The sequence below is a fragment of the Cladophialophora bantiana genome, assembly GCF_000835475.1.
Source record: "Cladophialophora bantiana CBS 173.52 unplaced genomic scaffold supercont1.3, whole genome shotgun sequence".
In the NCBI taxonomy this organism is placed as follows: Eukaryota; Fungi; Ascomycota; class Eurotiomycetes; order Chaetothyriales; family Herpotrichiellaceae; genus Cladophialophora; species Cladophialophora bantiana.
Window position 1 is genome coordinate 1,807,546 of NW_015971577.1, and position 15,520 is coordinate 1,823,065.

A 15,520-nucleotide genomic window follows, 5' to 3' on the forward strand; every position below is an offset into this window, starting at 1 on the left:
GCGTTCCCTATCGCCTTTGTATGAGACACGACGAAAAGCGAGGTTTTCTTTGCCATACCAACTATCACATAGCAGAGGACATATGTCCTCTCAGTCTAATCGGCCACGCGCAACAGCCATTGGCCAGTCTTGCGAGCTCCGTGTGATCTGGTCCTAGCCTCCCAGGACAACCACAAGGCTGAGAGTTTACGGAGGTGAAGTCGGCAAGCTCCGAGCCGCTTGCGCATGCTGATCGAGGGATCGAGATCGTGGAGCGCTGATCTTGGACCGCAACGGGGTCAAGGCTCAAGAGCTGCGTCATGGTTCGTCCGAATGGCCAACAAAGCCCACATCCGCAGAGAAACTCTTCTGCCACGCCTGCATGCACCGGCCCGACCTATGTTATGTAGCCACCCTCAGTTGCAGGTCCACCAGCGCCTCACAAGGGACCCTTCCAGACCACTTGTTGCGAATTATGTCCTCTCTCCGACCGTCCGGCTCGCCCTCGATTCGCTCCCGACAGAGTAAAGGCGAAAAGTTGGTCATCGTCATATGATGCGGGCTTGAAGGGAGGCAAAAGGCAAAAGCTGCAAGCGGAATATTCATAGCAGCTGGGTCTGAGATTGTGGGCGGGTCGATGTGATAACCTCCAAGCGCATGAGATGCTGCGTATCCTCTCGAGCGTCAAGAAATTTGAACACACGGACCTCAGAATGATGGCCGAGGTCTTTGAATGGCAAACCGGGAATCTTGGCCATATGACGAGGCATCTTGAAACAGTTACAGAAGGCCGTTGCCGGTCATTCTGCTGCGCCGTCGCAGATTGGGCGGCACCGTCAAATGTCATCCTGCTCTGACGAGTGCGAAGAGCGACAGGCACCGTCCTCAGACGAAGCAGGTGTCCGTCCTCCTTACAGCATGCTCCTTCAGTTACAACTCGAGCAAAGGCAGGATAACAGTTGGCCATTGGCGCCGTCCCCATATGGTTCGAAGGACGGACGAGCAATTCAAAGATAACCCAGTCCAGCTCAATGATGTTGTCCAACAAACTGTCCAACAAACTGTCCACGAAGCCACGTCCCAGAGTCTGGTCTCTAGCATCAACAAGCTGTCGCGGTTACACATAGCCCCTCTACCCCTCTCCAGATCGTTATAGATTGTCAAATCCCTTGCTGAAGAAAGCAGAGCAACGAAGTCTCTTACGAGTGTGTCTGTTCTCAGAACATATTGACTCACCATGTCGAATCAACTGGACCTCTCTGCTCTTCATGGCCGATCGGTGATAGTTCTAGGTGGGTTCTTGGTTCTGCTCGATAGAATGACTTGCAAAGACGTTCTTCTCGACCCCCTTGACGCGGTGCCATTGACTTTGGCCTGTTCTCCTGTTGACGATTCTCGCAGGTGGTGCTTCAGGATTGGGGCTTGCCATCGTCAAACGCTTCGCTCATGAAGGCGCGCACATCACCATCGCCGATCTCGACGTCAAAGGGGGCACCCGCGTGGTCAAGGATCTCGAGGCGAAAGGCTTCTCTGCAACATTCGTTCGCTGCGATATGACCGACCATTCCAGCTCTACGGGAGCTTTTGAACACGCGCTTCGGACATCGCCAAACACGTCAGTCGATGTTACAGCATTGATTGCAGGCGTCCTCGGTGAGCCCGGAAGTCTGGTCGACAAGGTGCTCGATTCGCAAAACGAGAAACGTATCAGTCCGCCCGAGCTGCGCCATCCGGCCCTGGACGTCAACCTTCTGGGAGTGTACAATTGTGCGTATCTGGCCTTGTGGTATATGAAGATGGAATCGAATGGTTCCGCCAGACAGGCAAAAGATGAGAAGCCCACCAAGTCCCTCATCTTTGTGAGTTCGACAGTCGCTTATACAGACGTCGGGAGCTTCGCAGATTATCACGCTTCGAAGTGTGGGTTTCGTCCTTTTCTAGCCTCATCTGTTTCTAACTTCCCATGTCTTTATTGATCGTGGCGGCAATCCTTCGTCTCCTGCTCCTCAGGGTGAAGAGGCACCCAACATAGGCAGTGGGCCCAAGAAAAGACCCATATTTTGTGCCAATATTGACGTCTATTCACTCTCCAGTCGGCGTCCGTGGCCTTTTCCGTGGCCTGCGCCACGAGACTCCCCGGCTCAACATTCGCACAAATTGTCTAGCACCTTACTTTATGCGCACTCCAATGATCGAAAACGCGCTGGCTACATTTTCCGCGGCCGGGATGGAACCAGGCAAGGGATTTACCTTTGTGGACATTGAGACCGTGGTTGATATGGCGGGCCGATTTGCGGTCGATGAGGGCTTGCATGGACGGGCTGTTGCGATCTTCCCGGCTCCAGATGGTGCCGTCGATCTCAAGGATGACGAAGAAGGATTGTGGGCGGGAGAGGTTTTCAAGATGATGCAGCAGAAGAGGAGAGCACTGGGGCATATGATCTAGGGCGACATCCTGTCTTGGAGTTCAAAAACGTCGGAGGTTGTCAGGGGTGAAGACTCCTAGAACAGGGAAGACTATGCAAACCACGGTGATTCTGCAGATACAAGATGTGAGCATTCGGGTACGCATCGGGGAGAGAACTAGGTAGTGAAGCAACGGTTCACGTTCCTTTACCACGATGAATGAACTTTGTAAGAAATATTCCCACTACCAGTCCAAATTTGACCCCGAAAAGGAATTGCTCGCTACCTCGGCAATATCCCTCTCTATATATGTCCCTACATCCATACTCACTATGGATTTGTAGACGGAAGCTGGAATAAGTCATCCACCATGCATCCTTGTCCGCATACTCGGGGTTTCCTCGTTTCTTTTTAAGGTTCACAATCGGATTAGTAGTTTTGCTATCAGTAATTACAAACTACTCCATACTCCGCACCGAATACTCCGTCCACCGATGCGTATGCCTCGGCTACTAGGGAACTAGTATTATGTCAAATGTCCATTGACCACCGTCATCAACTGCGGTTGAAGGCGAGTAGACGAGCAGACGAACAGTCAAAGCAGAGCACAGTAGGCGAGCAAGCAGTCATCCTGCTCTATAATATCAATCAATCGGGACAGACCTAGGTGCTCGACGAGTCCCTCACCAGGACTGTACGAGCAATTTTCCCGCCCAAATCGACACCAACGCGACCAAACCGTCCCCGGCCAAAACCAACATGTCGTCGTCCTACCCGTCGAGTCTGACACGCCCCCCTCCGCCGACGCCCAACACAATTCTCCTCTTCCCCCACCCGGCGGTGCTGGTTCTCGTGCTCAACAACCCGCGCGGGCTCAATTGCCTCTCGACGTCGATGCACTGGGCCTTGCACGCGCTGCTGGAGTGGTACGACGACGAGGCGTCGCTGCGCTGCTGCGTGGTGACGGGCATGGGGCGGGCGTTCTGCGCGGGGGCCGATCTGAAGGAGTGGAACGAGGCCAATGCGCGCCGGGAGCGCGGAGAACCTGGCCAGCGTGTCGTGCCTAGCAGCGGATTCGGCGCCATCAGTCGCAGAGCGGGCAAGAAGCCCGTCATCGGCGCCGTCAACGGCCTTGCGTTCGGCGGCGGCATGGAGATGGTGGCGAACATGGACCTCGTCGTCGCTGCCAAATCGGCCCTGTTCGCCCTCCCTGAGGTCAAGAGGGGCGTCGTCGCCGTGGCCGGCGCGTTGCCCAGAATCGTGCGCACCATCGGACGGCCCAGGGCCATGGAGATGGCCTTGACAGGACGCACGGTGGCCGCGCCCGAGGCTAGGGAATGGGGTTTGATCAATGCCGTGACTGAGGATGCCCCCGTCGACGCCGGCATCTTGGACAGGCCTGTCGTGAAGAAGGCGCTAGAATATGCCAAAGAGATCTGCAACAATAGCCCCGACAGTGTCATCATTAGCCGGGCCGGGGTCATTCAGGGCTGGGAAGACGGAAGCGCCGAACATGCCACCCAGAACATCGTCGAGATCTATTCAAAGAGGCTGAACGAGGGAGAAAACATTCGCGAAGGTGTTAGAGCTTTTGTAGAGAAGCGAGCTCCAAGATGGGTTCCCAGTAAATTGTAGGAGAAGCACAGAAGAAAAATGTAAACAGGATACAATGCAAGCACGTTGGATTATCATCATTGCCTCTTTTGCCTCCACGGATCTAGGAAGGTGGAATGGGGGTTTATCTGGAACACGATGCTGGAGATCAGCAAACACAGGACTTGACCACAGATTGAATCTCGTTTGGACATTTTTGTTTCTCTGCCTGTAAAGCATGACACACGATTCATGACTGTGCACACCAGGAGTGTATTCCTTCCGATTCCCAGTCTTTGCCCACCATGTCCCTCATCCATTCTTCAAAATACTGACTCGTACAAAAATGCATGTGAGAGAATACTGGACTTAGGAGAAATCACCCTGGAAGCACATCATCTTGGGACAACTCCGATGTTGATGTTGATAGAGCAAAATTTCAAGACGCCAGTCGATCAGTGGAGAGTTAAATCGAAAGTCGCCTCTCAGCGGATATCAGACCGCCATAGACAATGAGCGAGGCCCATATGTCAGAAAGGCCAATGACTGCACGAGAGCCGACCGTTTCGTAGGTGGTGGGGGGTATCAATGTATGGGGGACGGGGTGGTGTGTGGATTATGCACGCTGATGTTGAGGCATTTGGGGCATACCGCCATACTGGCCGCTTTGATTTTGTTGTTGGAGTTGTTGGTAATACAGGGCTTGCTGTTGTTGTTCTGGGGTCATGCCATACCCAGTATGAGGTGCGGGTCGGGGAACGCCGGCAGCGGCCGGCGGCATGGAGGGAACATCGTCAGGTGACGCGACATCGTCAGCGGCATCGACACCGTTTTCGTTGCCAGAGGGTTCTGGAGCATTCAAGCATGCCTTGAGCCAATGTCAGTGACCAAAGTCGATGGGAAGATTACGCGACATACCTGGATGAGATTCTTGCCTTCGGCCTTGGTGACCAGAGGTTGCAGTTTGGGAGTGGTGAAGGTGTACACAAGACCGGTTTCGGAGACAACCAACAAGAGGACTTGAGTTCCAGTGAGCACGGACAGCTCGTAAGCCTGGAAGAAAGTCAGTAAAGTCTTCGGCTTCTCTGGTGGACGGGGGCTGCGCCTGACCTTCTTCATGATGCCGGCCTTTCTCTTGGAGAATGTGATGTGGCGACGCGACTTGTCTTGAATGAATTTGATCTCGATCTTTCTGCGCTCTCGTCCTCCCTTTTCATCGTCATCATCATCGTCTTCCCCGGCCATGGATGCTCTTGGTCGTTTGGTGCCTCGGGAGTCGACGCCATTGCCGGCAAGGTCGTCGCCAGGTGAGGGGTGTTCGAGGCCGGCAGAAGGATCGGTGATGTCCGCCATGGTGAGTTCGTCTGGAATAGATCAAGTGTGACAATGTCTACCCTAAAGAAGTAAAGTGTCAATAGACGAAAGAGGAAGTTGGTGGACGGATAGAATACCTGTTCAGAAGTGGTGCGGTCGAACAGATCGCGGACGGTAGGCAGTGATTGGTGACGCGTCTAGAATGGGAATTGAAGGTTAGTGAGTTGGCCCAAGTGAACAAGGCAAACTTATAAAGGACGGTGACAATTGGTGAAGAGACGACACGGATTGGACAGCGACGTTTGTATAGGCGCGAGATCATTTTCACGTACTGGGAAAAGCGCAGGCCCACGGGGTTGCGGCAAGATCGCAAGCGCAGGTACAGGCGCCAGGGAAATCCGGGGGCAAATGACAGGCAAGTCGGAAGGGCTTGAAGGGGGGTCAAGCTTTGTGGGCAGAGGGCGGATGTGCAACAATCAGACTGCAAACGGATAAGAAGTGGGTTTTGGAATACAGAGAAGTTAACCACTTTCTGTGTGGGCTGAGATCTGGATAGAAAGCGGTTTGGTGTGCAGGAGGAGGGAGCCTTTTTTTTTTTCGGGGGGGAATGTTCTGAAGGAGGAAACGAAGACAAAAGGCCAAAGGGGGGGGGAAGAAAGAGGGGCGGAGACTGTCGGCAAAACCAAGGACGGCAAAATGGAGCAGGCTGGGTTGAGGCACCAGAGGGGACCGGGCTCGTGGGCTGTGCAGTGCAAAAGTGGTCTGAGGCCTTTGGTCTGCCGTCCTGTCGTTCTCGGTGGGTTGCAGGGCCCGAGAACAAATAAGGAGCGTACGTCAAGCCGCCGATGACAAAAAGTGGGGGGCTGATGGGCGGGGCTTGGCGATGAGACTGAAGGTGTCCAAGGAACCTGGAACTGGAACTTGGAGCCTTGGGGCGTGAATCGACAACACGCTTCTTCTCTTCCTCCAGTCTCTCTGCCCGGCAAAACTCCACTTTGGCACCTCGAGTCTGGCTGGGCCATTGGCTTCGGTCCTCGACAAAAACTCACCAGCCACCCATGAACCAAGCATGCACTCGCTCTCATGTTGGCCGACAACGAGGATGATAATGGCCGCGACCATGTTCGACAAACCTCGGTTGTCCAAACCACCAACACAGGATTCTGAGTGCCCCTTGTTCGTGTTCGCTGAGGAGCTTGTCGTGGCCTTACTGTGCTCAATGCGGGATGGTCGAAAAGGATGATCCTCGCCAGGATGGAAGAGGAAACAAGCAAACAACTAAAACTCAACCGAAGACCATGGACATACACGTACCTTCTTTCAAGAAGCCAGAAATAGCGTCAAGAGTAGGATTGAGACAGCAATGTAATGTGTCGTGGTTGCTCAAGTGGCAGAGGGAATGAATTGCGAGCTGGGTGGACGGTATTCTGGTCAGTGCGAGATCGAGTGTCGGTGGTGGTTAGGAATCTGGTGGTCGCCCGGGTCGCCCAGGTCAAAGGAAACACGCTGCACACGACAGCGTAGACACTGCAGCGCTCCCTAGATCTCGTCGAACAGAGACTTGGGGAAAACTTGGATGGATGGAGGATGGACAGGGCGCGCCGTGAGACACTGCGACAGGCACTGGTACTGGACACTGGACAGAATTGAGGATGGACGAGAGAGGAAAGGGAATCGGAAAGGGCATAGCGGCAGCTGCCTGCCTTTTGTAGACAGAGGGCCACCTAGAGGGGCCACCCAACACCGCTCAACACGCCCAAGCCGCTGTGGCAGCCACGGGCGTGCCTGGGCCGTGATTGGGGGTAATGGCGGGGCCATGGCAGGGCCATGGCAGTCCCAGCGGCGGATCATTCTTTCCCCGACCTCACGAGTTCTGTGAGGGCTGCTGTCACTGGTTCACTGCGATCCACTCCGAGGGCCCCTAGACCCCGTTTTCGTCTAGCCCAGGTCGCTAGCGTGCCTCCTGCATCTTGCTAGCTGACTGACCACCACGGCTCTATGTCTCTTGATGCAACTTATCCGCACAAGTGCTCACCGGCGCACGCTTCAAGAGACACGCTCATCACGCAGCGCACACGTACCGTGGTCCGGAGTAGCTACCTAGGTAGATACCTACTTGTCGTAGTACTGTGTGTATGGAGTACAATTGCTTTTCCTCCCAAACCCAAGACGACCAACCTCTCTGCTTTTCCACATGCATTTCCTTTTCCAATTCTTCCACTTCCACTTCCATTCCTGTTTCAGACAAAATTCATCCCAGAGCCCAACACGGTATACTACCCGTACACGGTACGAGGTACTCTCTTCCATGTCCACCACGTCTCTTCCCCCAAATCCAACTCATCCACTCACGCCCTGCTGCTCCCTGGCTAGCGCATTCCTAGGAGCTTGCTAGCCCCGAGATTAGCAACACCGCCCTGCCTAAGGGCCCAGCTGATTCATCACCGCCACCAGAAAACCCATCAGCCATGGCCTTCCGTCACTCTCCTCCCACAAACATCCGCCTCCTACCACCATTTTCTACCTAATCCGTATAGCCATTGGGATTCCGTGGCATAGTCATGCTCCGTACATGGAAACGTCAAGTCAAACACAGTAAGCTCGCATATCCGGAAGGGTCAATGTCATGGACTTGGATGTGCTTTTCGTTCTCTCTGTCTGGTCTCTGGCTACCCCCATCCCGCAAATCCCCATTCACTTCTCCCTGCCCAGTACTCAACGATGTCGGAGTCCCCCGGCTTTTTTTGGGCTCTCATGACTGTGCAACCCGGCTCTACAGCTTCTGTCTAAGCTTTTCGGCAAATAATAAACAGGCCCAGGAGGTCGCTGGGTCAAGGTTTGTGAAGTGGCTCGGCCCACAACAGCCTCGTTTCCACTCCTTATTCATCATGCACATCATACTCCGGACACAACCATCATCTTCATGGAGGAATCTCCTGGCCCTTCCAATCCCAGCATTTCCCCCGGCTACTCTCCTCCAGGCCGTAGACGACGTCGATCAGCCTCTGCGCACTGAACTCAGGACTGAACAGCCTCTCTGGAGGGGTGCTGTCCCAAAATTCCCTGCTCAGGCTCGTTTTGACCGTTCCGGGGTGCAGCCCGACACACATGGCCTTGTGTCCACTCTGCATCTCCAGGAATATGTCTGTGGACTTGACCACTTGATTGACTCCAGCCTTGGAAGCCCGATAGCTATACCATCCACCTAACCGATTGTCCCCGATCGATCCGACTCTAGCGCTCATCAGCGCCAGGACGGCTGACCTGGGTAATGTTCCCTCTTCATACACCATCTGCGTGGACTTTCGCGGAAGGAAGCTGGCGAAATGTTTCACCAGCATCATGGGTGCGAGGAGGTTGAGTTTTAGCGTCTGCAACGCCCTCTCGTATTCGATCTTATCTGGCGCTCGTTCGGGTATCAACATGCCAGGAATCACGAACCCTATGCGTAGATGAGCGGTCTTTTCCTGGCGTTGCCGTTTGTCGTGGTACCGCTCCTGGCAGTACCGAGCCAGCCTGGAAATCGAGGGCTCGGAAAGCACATCGCACCCCTGCACGTCGAGGCGCGACGACTGTGACTCGGACAGCCCCGGCGACAAGGCAAGAAGCTTCTCTCTGACGCCGGCCACGTCTGAGCGCGCCGTCGCAACGACGGGCACGCTCGCGGGCAAAGTCCGAAGTAAGTGACCGGTCAATGCGAACCCAATTCCTCGCGACGCGGGAGTCACAAGTGCCCAGGCCATTATCATTCGCTAGTGCCCAGCCAGCAGTTCTCCGTCCTTGTCGTTGTTCGTTCGTCCGTTTGTTTCGTTCGCTCGCTCACGGTATCCTAGTATGTGTAGGTAGTAGACGACTATTGTGCTGTTCTATAGGTTGGGTACCTGCGTGGCGGGATGAGTGCGGCGTGCTATGCGTGTATATATAGATTCGTATTTACAAGCTGGGGGTGTTGGAGTCATGATGTGATTGATTGATAGTGATGATACTACGTAGTGATGTCCGCACAGATCAACCCAAACTCAAAACTCGAACTCCGTTCAAGAACGTGAATCTTGAACACCTTCCAAGATAGAAGACCGCATCGACAAAACACTCGAAAGGATGAGGAAACGAGTTTATGCCAGTTGAATCTCTGAATTCTCTGAATTTATATATCTGTCGTGTTGGTCGTACAATGTCAAAATATGTCAATGCTAGAAAAGTCCTTATTCAAACCCACCGCTCTCATTGCTTCCACAAAATTCTGGGCAATTTCAATGCACAAGCTTCACATATCAAAACCATCAAATCACAAAATCTGGCTCAGCGTGTGTTGGAAATACACAGCATCCAGAGATGGCTATGCCGCCAACCCGTCTCTTTCTGCCCATACGCCCGGGGAAAACAACATTCGAAGCCTCTGCCTCCCGTGCCTCTTGCCATTCTCTTTCACTTGTCTCCCCCCCAACCATCCAGCGTCTTGATCTTAGATTGGTCCAAATCCTCTCTTCTCATCAATGAGCCTGTATCGTTCCCTCTCTTTTCGATCCTTAATCAGACACAACGCAGCCAACAGAAGCATCATGTCAACAGCCACAAATCCAAAGAAGGTTGTGAAAACCACATCCAGGAATCGATTTGCGAACGTGCCGAAGGGAGTGATGCATGGGCCCAGTCTCGCCGCTGTCGCCGCACTGGTACAGGTCTGGTCTTTAACAAACAACGCCGGATTGCTGTATCCACAGCATTGGAACTTGGTCTGCAGCATCGTTTGAACGGCCGGAGTTTGAGCGTTCCAGATAGGGGCGAGATTCTTCTTGGTTTCGAGGGTGGAGAACCAGATGTCTAGACCAATGGCCAGAGTAAGGAGAGCGGCAATGACAATTCCCCAGGCGTGAACTTTCAACCACGTGCGGTTGCGCTGCATAAAAAAGGCCGGGATAGAGAGGAGGAAGGTGATGAACATAATGATCGAATTGACAACACTCACTATGCGGACGCAGTCATTAGTAATCCCCTAGGGATCAGGATACGGTGGAAGGGAAACAATACCTGTGAGCGGACAATGGTCGAGCAAGAGGTTAGACGCGACGTTATTGACGTTGTTGTTGTTTTTAATGTTCATGCGGGTATACAGTGGGATGAAGAGATGGAGGCCTGCGCAAAGGAGGAAAATGACATCGAACACGATGAAGACAAGGAGAATTTTGTTCGCCATTGCTGCTGCTGCTGCTGTTGCTGTGGATTCTCCTAGCCCCAGCAGGTGGTCAAGCTGTAGGGAACAGGTCCTTCGTCGTTAAATGTAAAGAGTGTCAAAAGGAAAAGACGAGACCTGCTCGAAGAAAGACGCTGTCGATCTAGTCGAGCGGGAGGAAAATGAACCTCTGGAAACAGAAAAAGTGAATATGGCCGAGGGTAGAAGAGGAAAGAGAATTGAAACGCACAGCGCCACAGATAAAGAGGAAGACGCAAGACCCAGGGCTAGGGAGACTCGAGTCTGTGTCAGGAGAGCTCGGTTGGTTGTGGTTGAAGCTTCATGGTCGCAAGGGGGCGCTTCAGGATACGCAGGCGTTTCAGACTTGCTCCACTGAGGGTACGTGTCTTTGGTCTTTGCCAGTACCAGCATCCCACCTAATAGCTCGTATCGAGAGGCCTACATGGCCAAGCTTCTCATGTAGTGGCATGTTGGCGCATATTCGTCAAAGAATTGCGAGACTCCGATGAGAATGGACGCAGGAGTGGAAAAGGACGAAGAAGATGGCGTGGCGGTAGCGACGGCCTTGCGGATTTTCGGGAACGGATTCGGCATGACTATTCTCCGGGATCGCTCCTTTTCACTCCCTCGATCCAGCTCGCCAGACAGTGCGAGCATGGTATTGGAGTAGATGTGGTGAGATTCATGGCCTATTGTTGCTGGTCTACTCGTCAAGAATTTCTTCATACTCGACATTACTCCTGTCGTGGGCTATTTCTCAACATCGCAGCCAGCCAGTTTGCAGCTGTACGTCTTTTTGGAGAACCGCCCAGCTTTCTAGGAGACACCCTGTTCCTTCGTCTATCGTATCATTTCCATGGTACTGTCCAATGGCCGACCATTTTCTCTCAATCGCAGCATTATAACAAAGCATAGAGATTGATTCCCTTCCCATTGTATCCTAGTGTACAGAATTCCCGTTATACATTACTGCGTCCGCGGTCTGGCCATATTCACCTTTGACAATTGGCAGCGGGCCGGATGGGTTTCAGCCCGTTGACCGATTTCCGACTAGAAGGGCTGCTTCGGCACTGGATGAACCGTGTTCTTGTGTGATCATCATGGTTGGCCATTCAAGCTGTTCCTGCCAGGCGTCGGGGATCGATTCCTTGACCGTTTCAAGCATATACTTCGCCCATCCACTAATGAACCAAGTGTCCTCGTGGTGGGTCTCTCCCCAGTAAATGAGAACGCAGTAGTGTGCGAGAATGACCATGGCTTCAGGCTGCTTCTCGCTCAAAAGATCGAGAAATTTGGGTGGAAGGTTGATTGGCCAGACAAATGTTGCCAGAACCGTGCCGTCACCACGGGTTTTTAGTAAAGAGGCTTGAATGAAAGTGCTGAGGAGTGAATGAATCGCCAGGTCAATGGCTTGCGCCGTCTCTTTGTCGTGTTCCGGAGAACTGCAGACTCGAAATAGCTTGGTGATCTGATCGGTATCGGGAAATCTGTAGGCTGCGATATTATCCATGTGCGCCATCTCATCCAGTAACGGCTTGAGAAAGCTGCCCCGGATTGTGTCGTGGTGCATGTTGAGTACTATGTTTGCCCCTCTCAGCAAATAGAACCAATGTAGCACATCATGGGTGAAGTCCTCGGGTTTGTCCTTCGCACTTGAAGCAAAGGCGAGCACGATTAACAGGCAAGAAAAGGCAAAAAGCGCCTGGCAGTTAGTTTCGTCGACACGGCTTAGTGTTTCTTGAAACTCGGTGAGACCAAGGCTTTGATGCGTCGTCCCGATCAATTCATACTCGGCCTTCCTGTCCGGATAAAGATAGGCAAGGTGGAACGCTGAGACGGCTAGGATGCCTCGGAGAAGGAATTCGTGCTTCAAGCCCAGCTTAACCGCATGGACTTGCCACAATGCCTGAGCTTCGGGAGTCTGGGCATTGGCCAGATCGAGGGCGACCACACTGGTGAAATGATGCATCAACCGCAGATCGGTCACATCCAAATCAGTACTCTTCTTGGTGCTCACGAGGTCAGGCTGCTGAAATGGATCGACCATAGGCTGTGTGGGCGTCCGCTGCGACCCATTGACGGAACCTGTTTGACTTTCCTGCCTTCGTACATCTGGGGCAGTGTTGCTGGGAGATTTGCTGCTCCCAGGCGACGCCGAGAAATCGCAGAATATTTGGCGACGTTCGCAGTTGTTACAAACCGGATGCACCTCATTACACTGCGAAGCGAGATCAGATCAGCACTTTCCGGTGCATGTTCGATCACCCTGACCTTGATTCGCCGGACCTTGCACTGACTGCATCCGTTCTTGGATTTTGTGTGAGAACGTCGCTGGTTCTTTGGCGGCATGAGAAAATGCGAACTATCAACAGCAATTCAGTCCGTGGGCGGTCGTGGTCCGTCGCCTGTCATGACAATAGCATCAAGTTTGTGACTGTTGAGCTGACCCTTGAGAGGGCTAAATGTTTGGTCGGAAGATTACGCCTAAGCCATGCGCTTATTATAGAGGAGTGTGGTATCCAGACGGGCGCGAGATGTACAGCGTGACAGTACTGCAAAAACAAAGCGATTGAAGAACGAGAACGTTGATTCTGGACACGAACGGAAGCGGATCAGGCTCCAGAATTTCAGCAAATAGTCACTTCATCCCATTCGACCAAATTGCACTCTGACTGCCAAGCGGCCACGTTTTTCTGACTCAGCACAAGCTGCCAATTGATCACTAAATATCTGGCCCCCCAAGTTGCCGCAAGCAGGTCAGAGATTCCAGCGACGTGCTCGGTACAAGAATAGGTCAAATATCACCAATTCTTGGGTCTACGTGCCTTGTTTTCCCGCTGCCTCTTCTCTTTGAGCACAGTCCTGCGTCTCAGCTTCCAAGACCGATTGTTTTCTGCCCGATTTTCCCAGAATTTCTTCTCGAAGTCACTCTGGGGCCGGGATGTCCGCTCATCAGCCTTTTCCTGCAACACGGAATTAGCGCCAAGCCCAGCTTCGCCTTCTCCCTCTTCACCATCTCCCTCCGGTTCATCTCCTGGTAGTCCAGAGCTGCCATAGCTGTTGAACCGGCTTGGGTGAGCCGTGTCAGGCGTGGGAGCAGCGCTCCGTAACCCACGGTAACGGATGTCCTGAGAGCTAAAAGGTGTCAATGGGATGCTAGGCTCGTCTGCGAGGTCTTCAGGATTTCCGGAGTCGAAAAAGGAGAACGACGTCGATATCTCCAAGGACGGCTTTGCAATATCTTGTGAAGCAGCCGTTTTCGGCTTCTTAAAGAGAGCCTCCAGTGGATGCAGCTCCGGTTGTGAATTTGCCTCTGAGTTACCATGCGGTGACGCGCTCATGGTTGTTTCTTCCTCGGATTCCGAGTTGGATGAAGAATTCGAACTGCTTGCTTCATCATTTTTCTTGACCTTTTGAGAGTTGGAATCCACCTCAGCTTCACCAGTGTCTTCAGCCGAGGAGGAGGTAGGCTGTTCAGAAGGTGGACGTGGCCACTTTGCAATTGTGCGATCCAACTGAGCTCTCAGCTTGACTCTCTCACAGCGCTGGGAAACCCGCTCGTTTTCCTTCTCAACCACCTGTCCTTCTTCGTCGACCCAACCTTTGCCCTCAACGTACCGTAGATTTCCTTTGACTCCTGGTCCGATATCTTGTTTAAGGAAGGATGGTTGCATGGTCGACTTCTCGAACTCGTGCACTACATGGTGGGTGCTTTTCTTCTTCGACTTGACCTTCTCCTTCTTCCCTGCATCTACACCGTCAAGTTTGTTGGGAGGTACCTTCGTCCGAAAGAGTGCCTCAGCTTTATCTGTATATTTTGAGCTGCTCGAGACAGCCTTGCTTTTGGTCTTTTTGCCCGACTTGGTAGACCATGGTTCTGTCCAGCCACGCTTCACTCTCCGGTCCGCAGGGAGCTCGTATCCTTGGATGACATTGCGATCTTTAGATTTCTTCGTCTTCGTTCGCTTAGCTTCTGCGATGGGGGGGTCCTCTGTGCTCACATCCTCGACCAGCCTGCGCTTTTTTGGCCGAGCTTCTTCAACTTTAATCTTCCTGCCTTTCAAGATTGCTCCATTGAGCTTCTTTTTAAGTTTATCCGCTTCCATGGCGGGGAGGTCGAAGTAGCCGTAGTTGTTCTCGGGAGATGTCTGGATTGTGTGGTAAGACAAATTGGCTACTAACTCGAGTAGATGCGGCCCAACAACGACCTGAAGAAGATCAGGATCCAAGGGCGTTACATGTAGTCGCGTCAGGTCAGAGACCATCGCGAATTCATACACCAGGCGCTCGCGATGGGAATTGGCCGAGAACAAGTGCTGGAAGATTTGGCGCCCTTGGGTGCGCGGGCATGTACTTGTAATGAGGCTGGATGAAATTTTTGGAGACACTGCTCGGCAGCACGAGGACCCGTGCGCCCAACGAATCAAGCCAAAGCTTGAACGGTTCAGGCACAAAGTGTGGTTAACGGGCTCGCGGGCTCTTGGGCGTCTCCAAAAGCTTGAGCGTCCTAGGTGATGCGGGGGCTAGTGAGGCCCCGAGGCTTGAGCCACCGCCGATGAATTGCAGATTTAGGGAAAGACCCTCCCGCGTATTAGGTATCAGGTGGGCACTGGACAGCCCAGCAGATCGCCCGCTGGTGCCACCAGTGCCTCCGTATCGTTATCGTGGAAGCTCGGATAGCTGCCACCCAATCCTGACATTTCACCATCCAGCTTCTGCGTTTCCCCTCCGTGCTCACACTCCCCGTCTCGCCGTGCATCATCCTGCTTCTCTCCTAAGCACCCTGCGTCAGGCAAAGCAAGGCACAGCAAGTTGACGTCGCTGCAGCGAAATTTGCAATCCCTGGGCTGACTGGTCTGGTCTTGGATCTTGGTTGTCCTGCGCTTTCACTACTGCACGGCATAACTTACTGCGTGCATGTACCATGTCCCAGTTTATTTCATCTCACATGGTTGTTTTGCGAGGTCACTGATCACTCCACACCCGTTTTGCATCAGCTTCCTCGTTTCACGGCACAATTGCCCATCAGATCTC

The 15,520-nt window shown here is 53.1% G+C and overlaps 8 protein-coding genes across 8 annotated transcripts; 2 read left to right on the plus strand and 6 right to left on the minus strand.

Moving 5' to 3' along the window:
* Positions 1 to 1,216: 1,216 nt before the first annotated feature.
* On the plus strand, positions 1,217 to 2,425 carry Z519_02566 (uncharacterized protein; the record flags this gene model as incomplete). Its single annotated transcript, XM_016760322.1, has 3 exons — positions 1,217 to 1,271; positions 1,381 to 1,899; positions 2,073 to 2,425. The coding sequence occupies 3 exons, from the start codon at positions 1,217 to 1,219 to the stop codon at positions 2,423 to 2,425; spliced, it is 927 nt and encodes a 308-aa protein (XP_016623843.1).
* A 719-nt stretch (positions 2,426 to 3,144) lies between these two features.
* Positions 3,145 to 4,020, plus strand: Z519_02567 (uncharacterized protein; the record flags this gene model as incomplete). Its single annotated transcript, XM_016760323.1, has 1 exon — positions 3,145 to 4,020. One exon carries the CDS (start codon positions 3,145 to 3,147, stop codon positions 4,018 to 4,020), a length of 876 nt encoding a protein of 291 aa, XP_016623844.1.
* Positions 4,021 to 4,594: 574 nt separating this feature from the next.
* Z519_02568 (uncharacterized protein) lies at positions 4,595 to 5,331 on the minus strand (the record flags this gene model as incomplete). Its single annotated transcript, XM_016760324.1, has 3 exons — positions 4,595 to 4,846; positions 4,897 to 5,031; positions 5,089 to 5,331. The coding sequence occupies 3 exons, from the start codon at positions 5,329 to 5,331 to the stop codon at positions 4,595 to 4,597; spliced, it is 630 nt and encodes a 209-aa protein (XP_016623845.1).
* Positions 5,332 to 8,213: 2,882 nt separating this feature from the next.
* On the minus strand, positions 8,214 to 9,035 carry Z519_02569 (uncharacterized protein; the record flags this gene model as incomplete). The annotated part of the gene is made up of 1 exon (XM_016760325.1): positions 8,214 to 9,035. One exon carries the CDS (start codon positions 9,033 to 9,035, stop codon positions 8,214 to 8,216), a length of 822 nt encoding a protein of 273 aa, XP_016623846.1.
* A 722-nt stretch (positions 9,036 to 9,757) lies between these two features.
* Z519_02570 (uncharacterized protein) lies at positions 9,758 to 10,489 on the minus strand (the record flags this gene model as incomplete). Its single annotated transcript, XM_016760326.1, has 2 exons — positions 9,758 to 10,260; positions 10,324 to 10,489. 2 exons carry the CDS (start codon positions 10,487 to 10,489, stop codon positions 9,758 to 9,760), a joined length of 669 nt encoding a protein of 222 aa, XP_016623847.1.
* Positions 10,490 to 10,924: 435 nt separating this feature from the next.
* Z519_02571 (uncharacterized protein) lies at positions 10,925 to 11,221 on the minus strand (the record flags this gene model as incomplete). The annotated part of the gene is made up of 1 exon (XM_016760327.1): positions 10,925 to 11,221. One exon carries the CDS (start codon positions 11,219 to 11,221, stop codon positions 10,925 to 10,927), a length of 297 nt encoding a protein of 98 aa, XP_016623848.1.
* Positions 11,222 to 11,513: 292 nt separating this feature from the next.
* Z519_02572 (uncharacterized protein) lies at positions 11,514 to 12,835 on the minus strand (the record flags this gene model as incomplete). Its single annotated transcript, XM_016760328.1, has 2 exons — positions 11,514 to 12,704; positions 12,758 to 12,835. The coding sequence occupies 2 exons, from the start codon at positions 12,833 to 12,835 to the stop codon at positions 11,514 to 11,516; spliced, it is 1,269 nt and encodes a 422-aa protein (XP_016623849.1).
* Positions 12,836 to 13,287: 452 nt separating this feature from the next.
* Positions 13,288 to 14,751, minus strand: Z519_02573 (uncharacterized protein; the record flags this gene model as incomplete). Its single annotated transcript, XM_016760329.1, has 1 exon — positions 13,288 to 14,751. The coding sequence occupies one exon, from the start codon at positions 14,749 to 14,751 to the stop codon at positions 13,288 to 13,290; it is 1,464 nt and encodes a 487-aa protein (XP_016623850.1).
* Between the last annotated feature and the right edge of the window lie 769 nt (positions 14,752 to 15,520).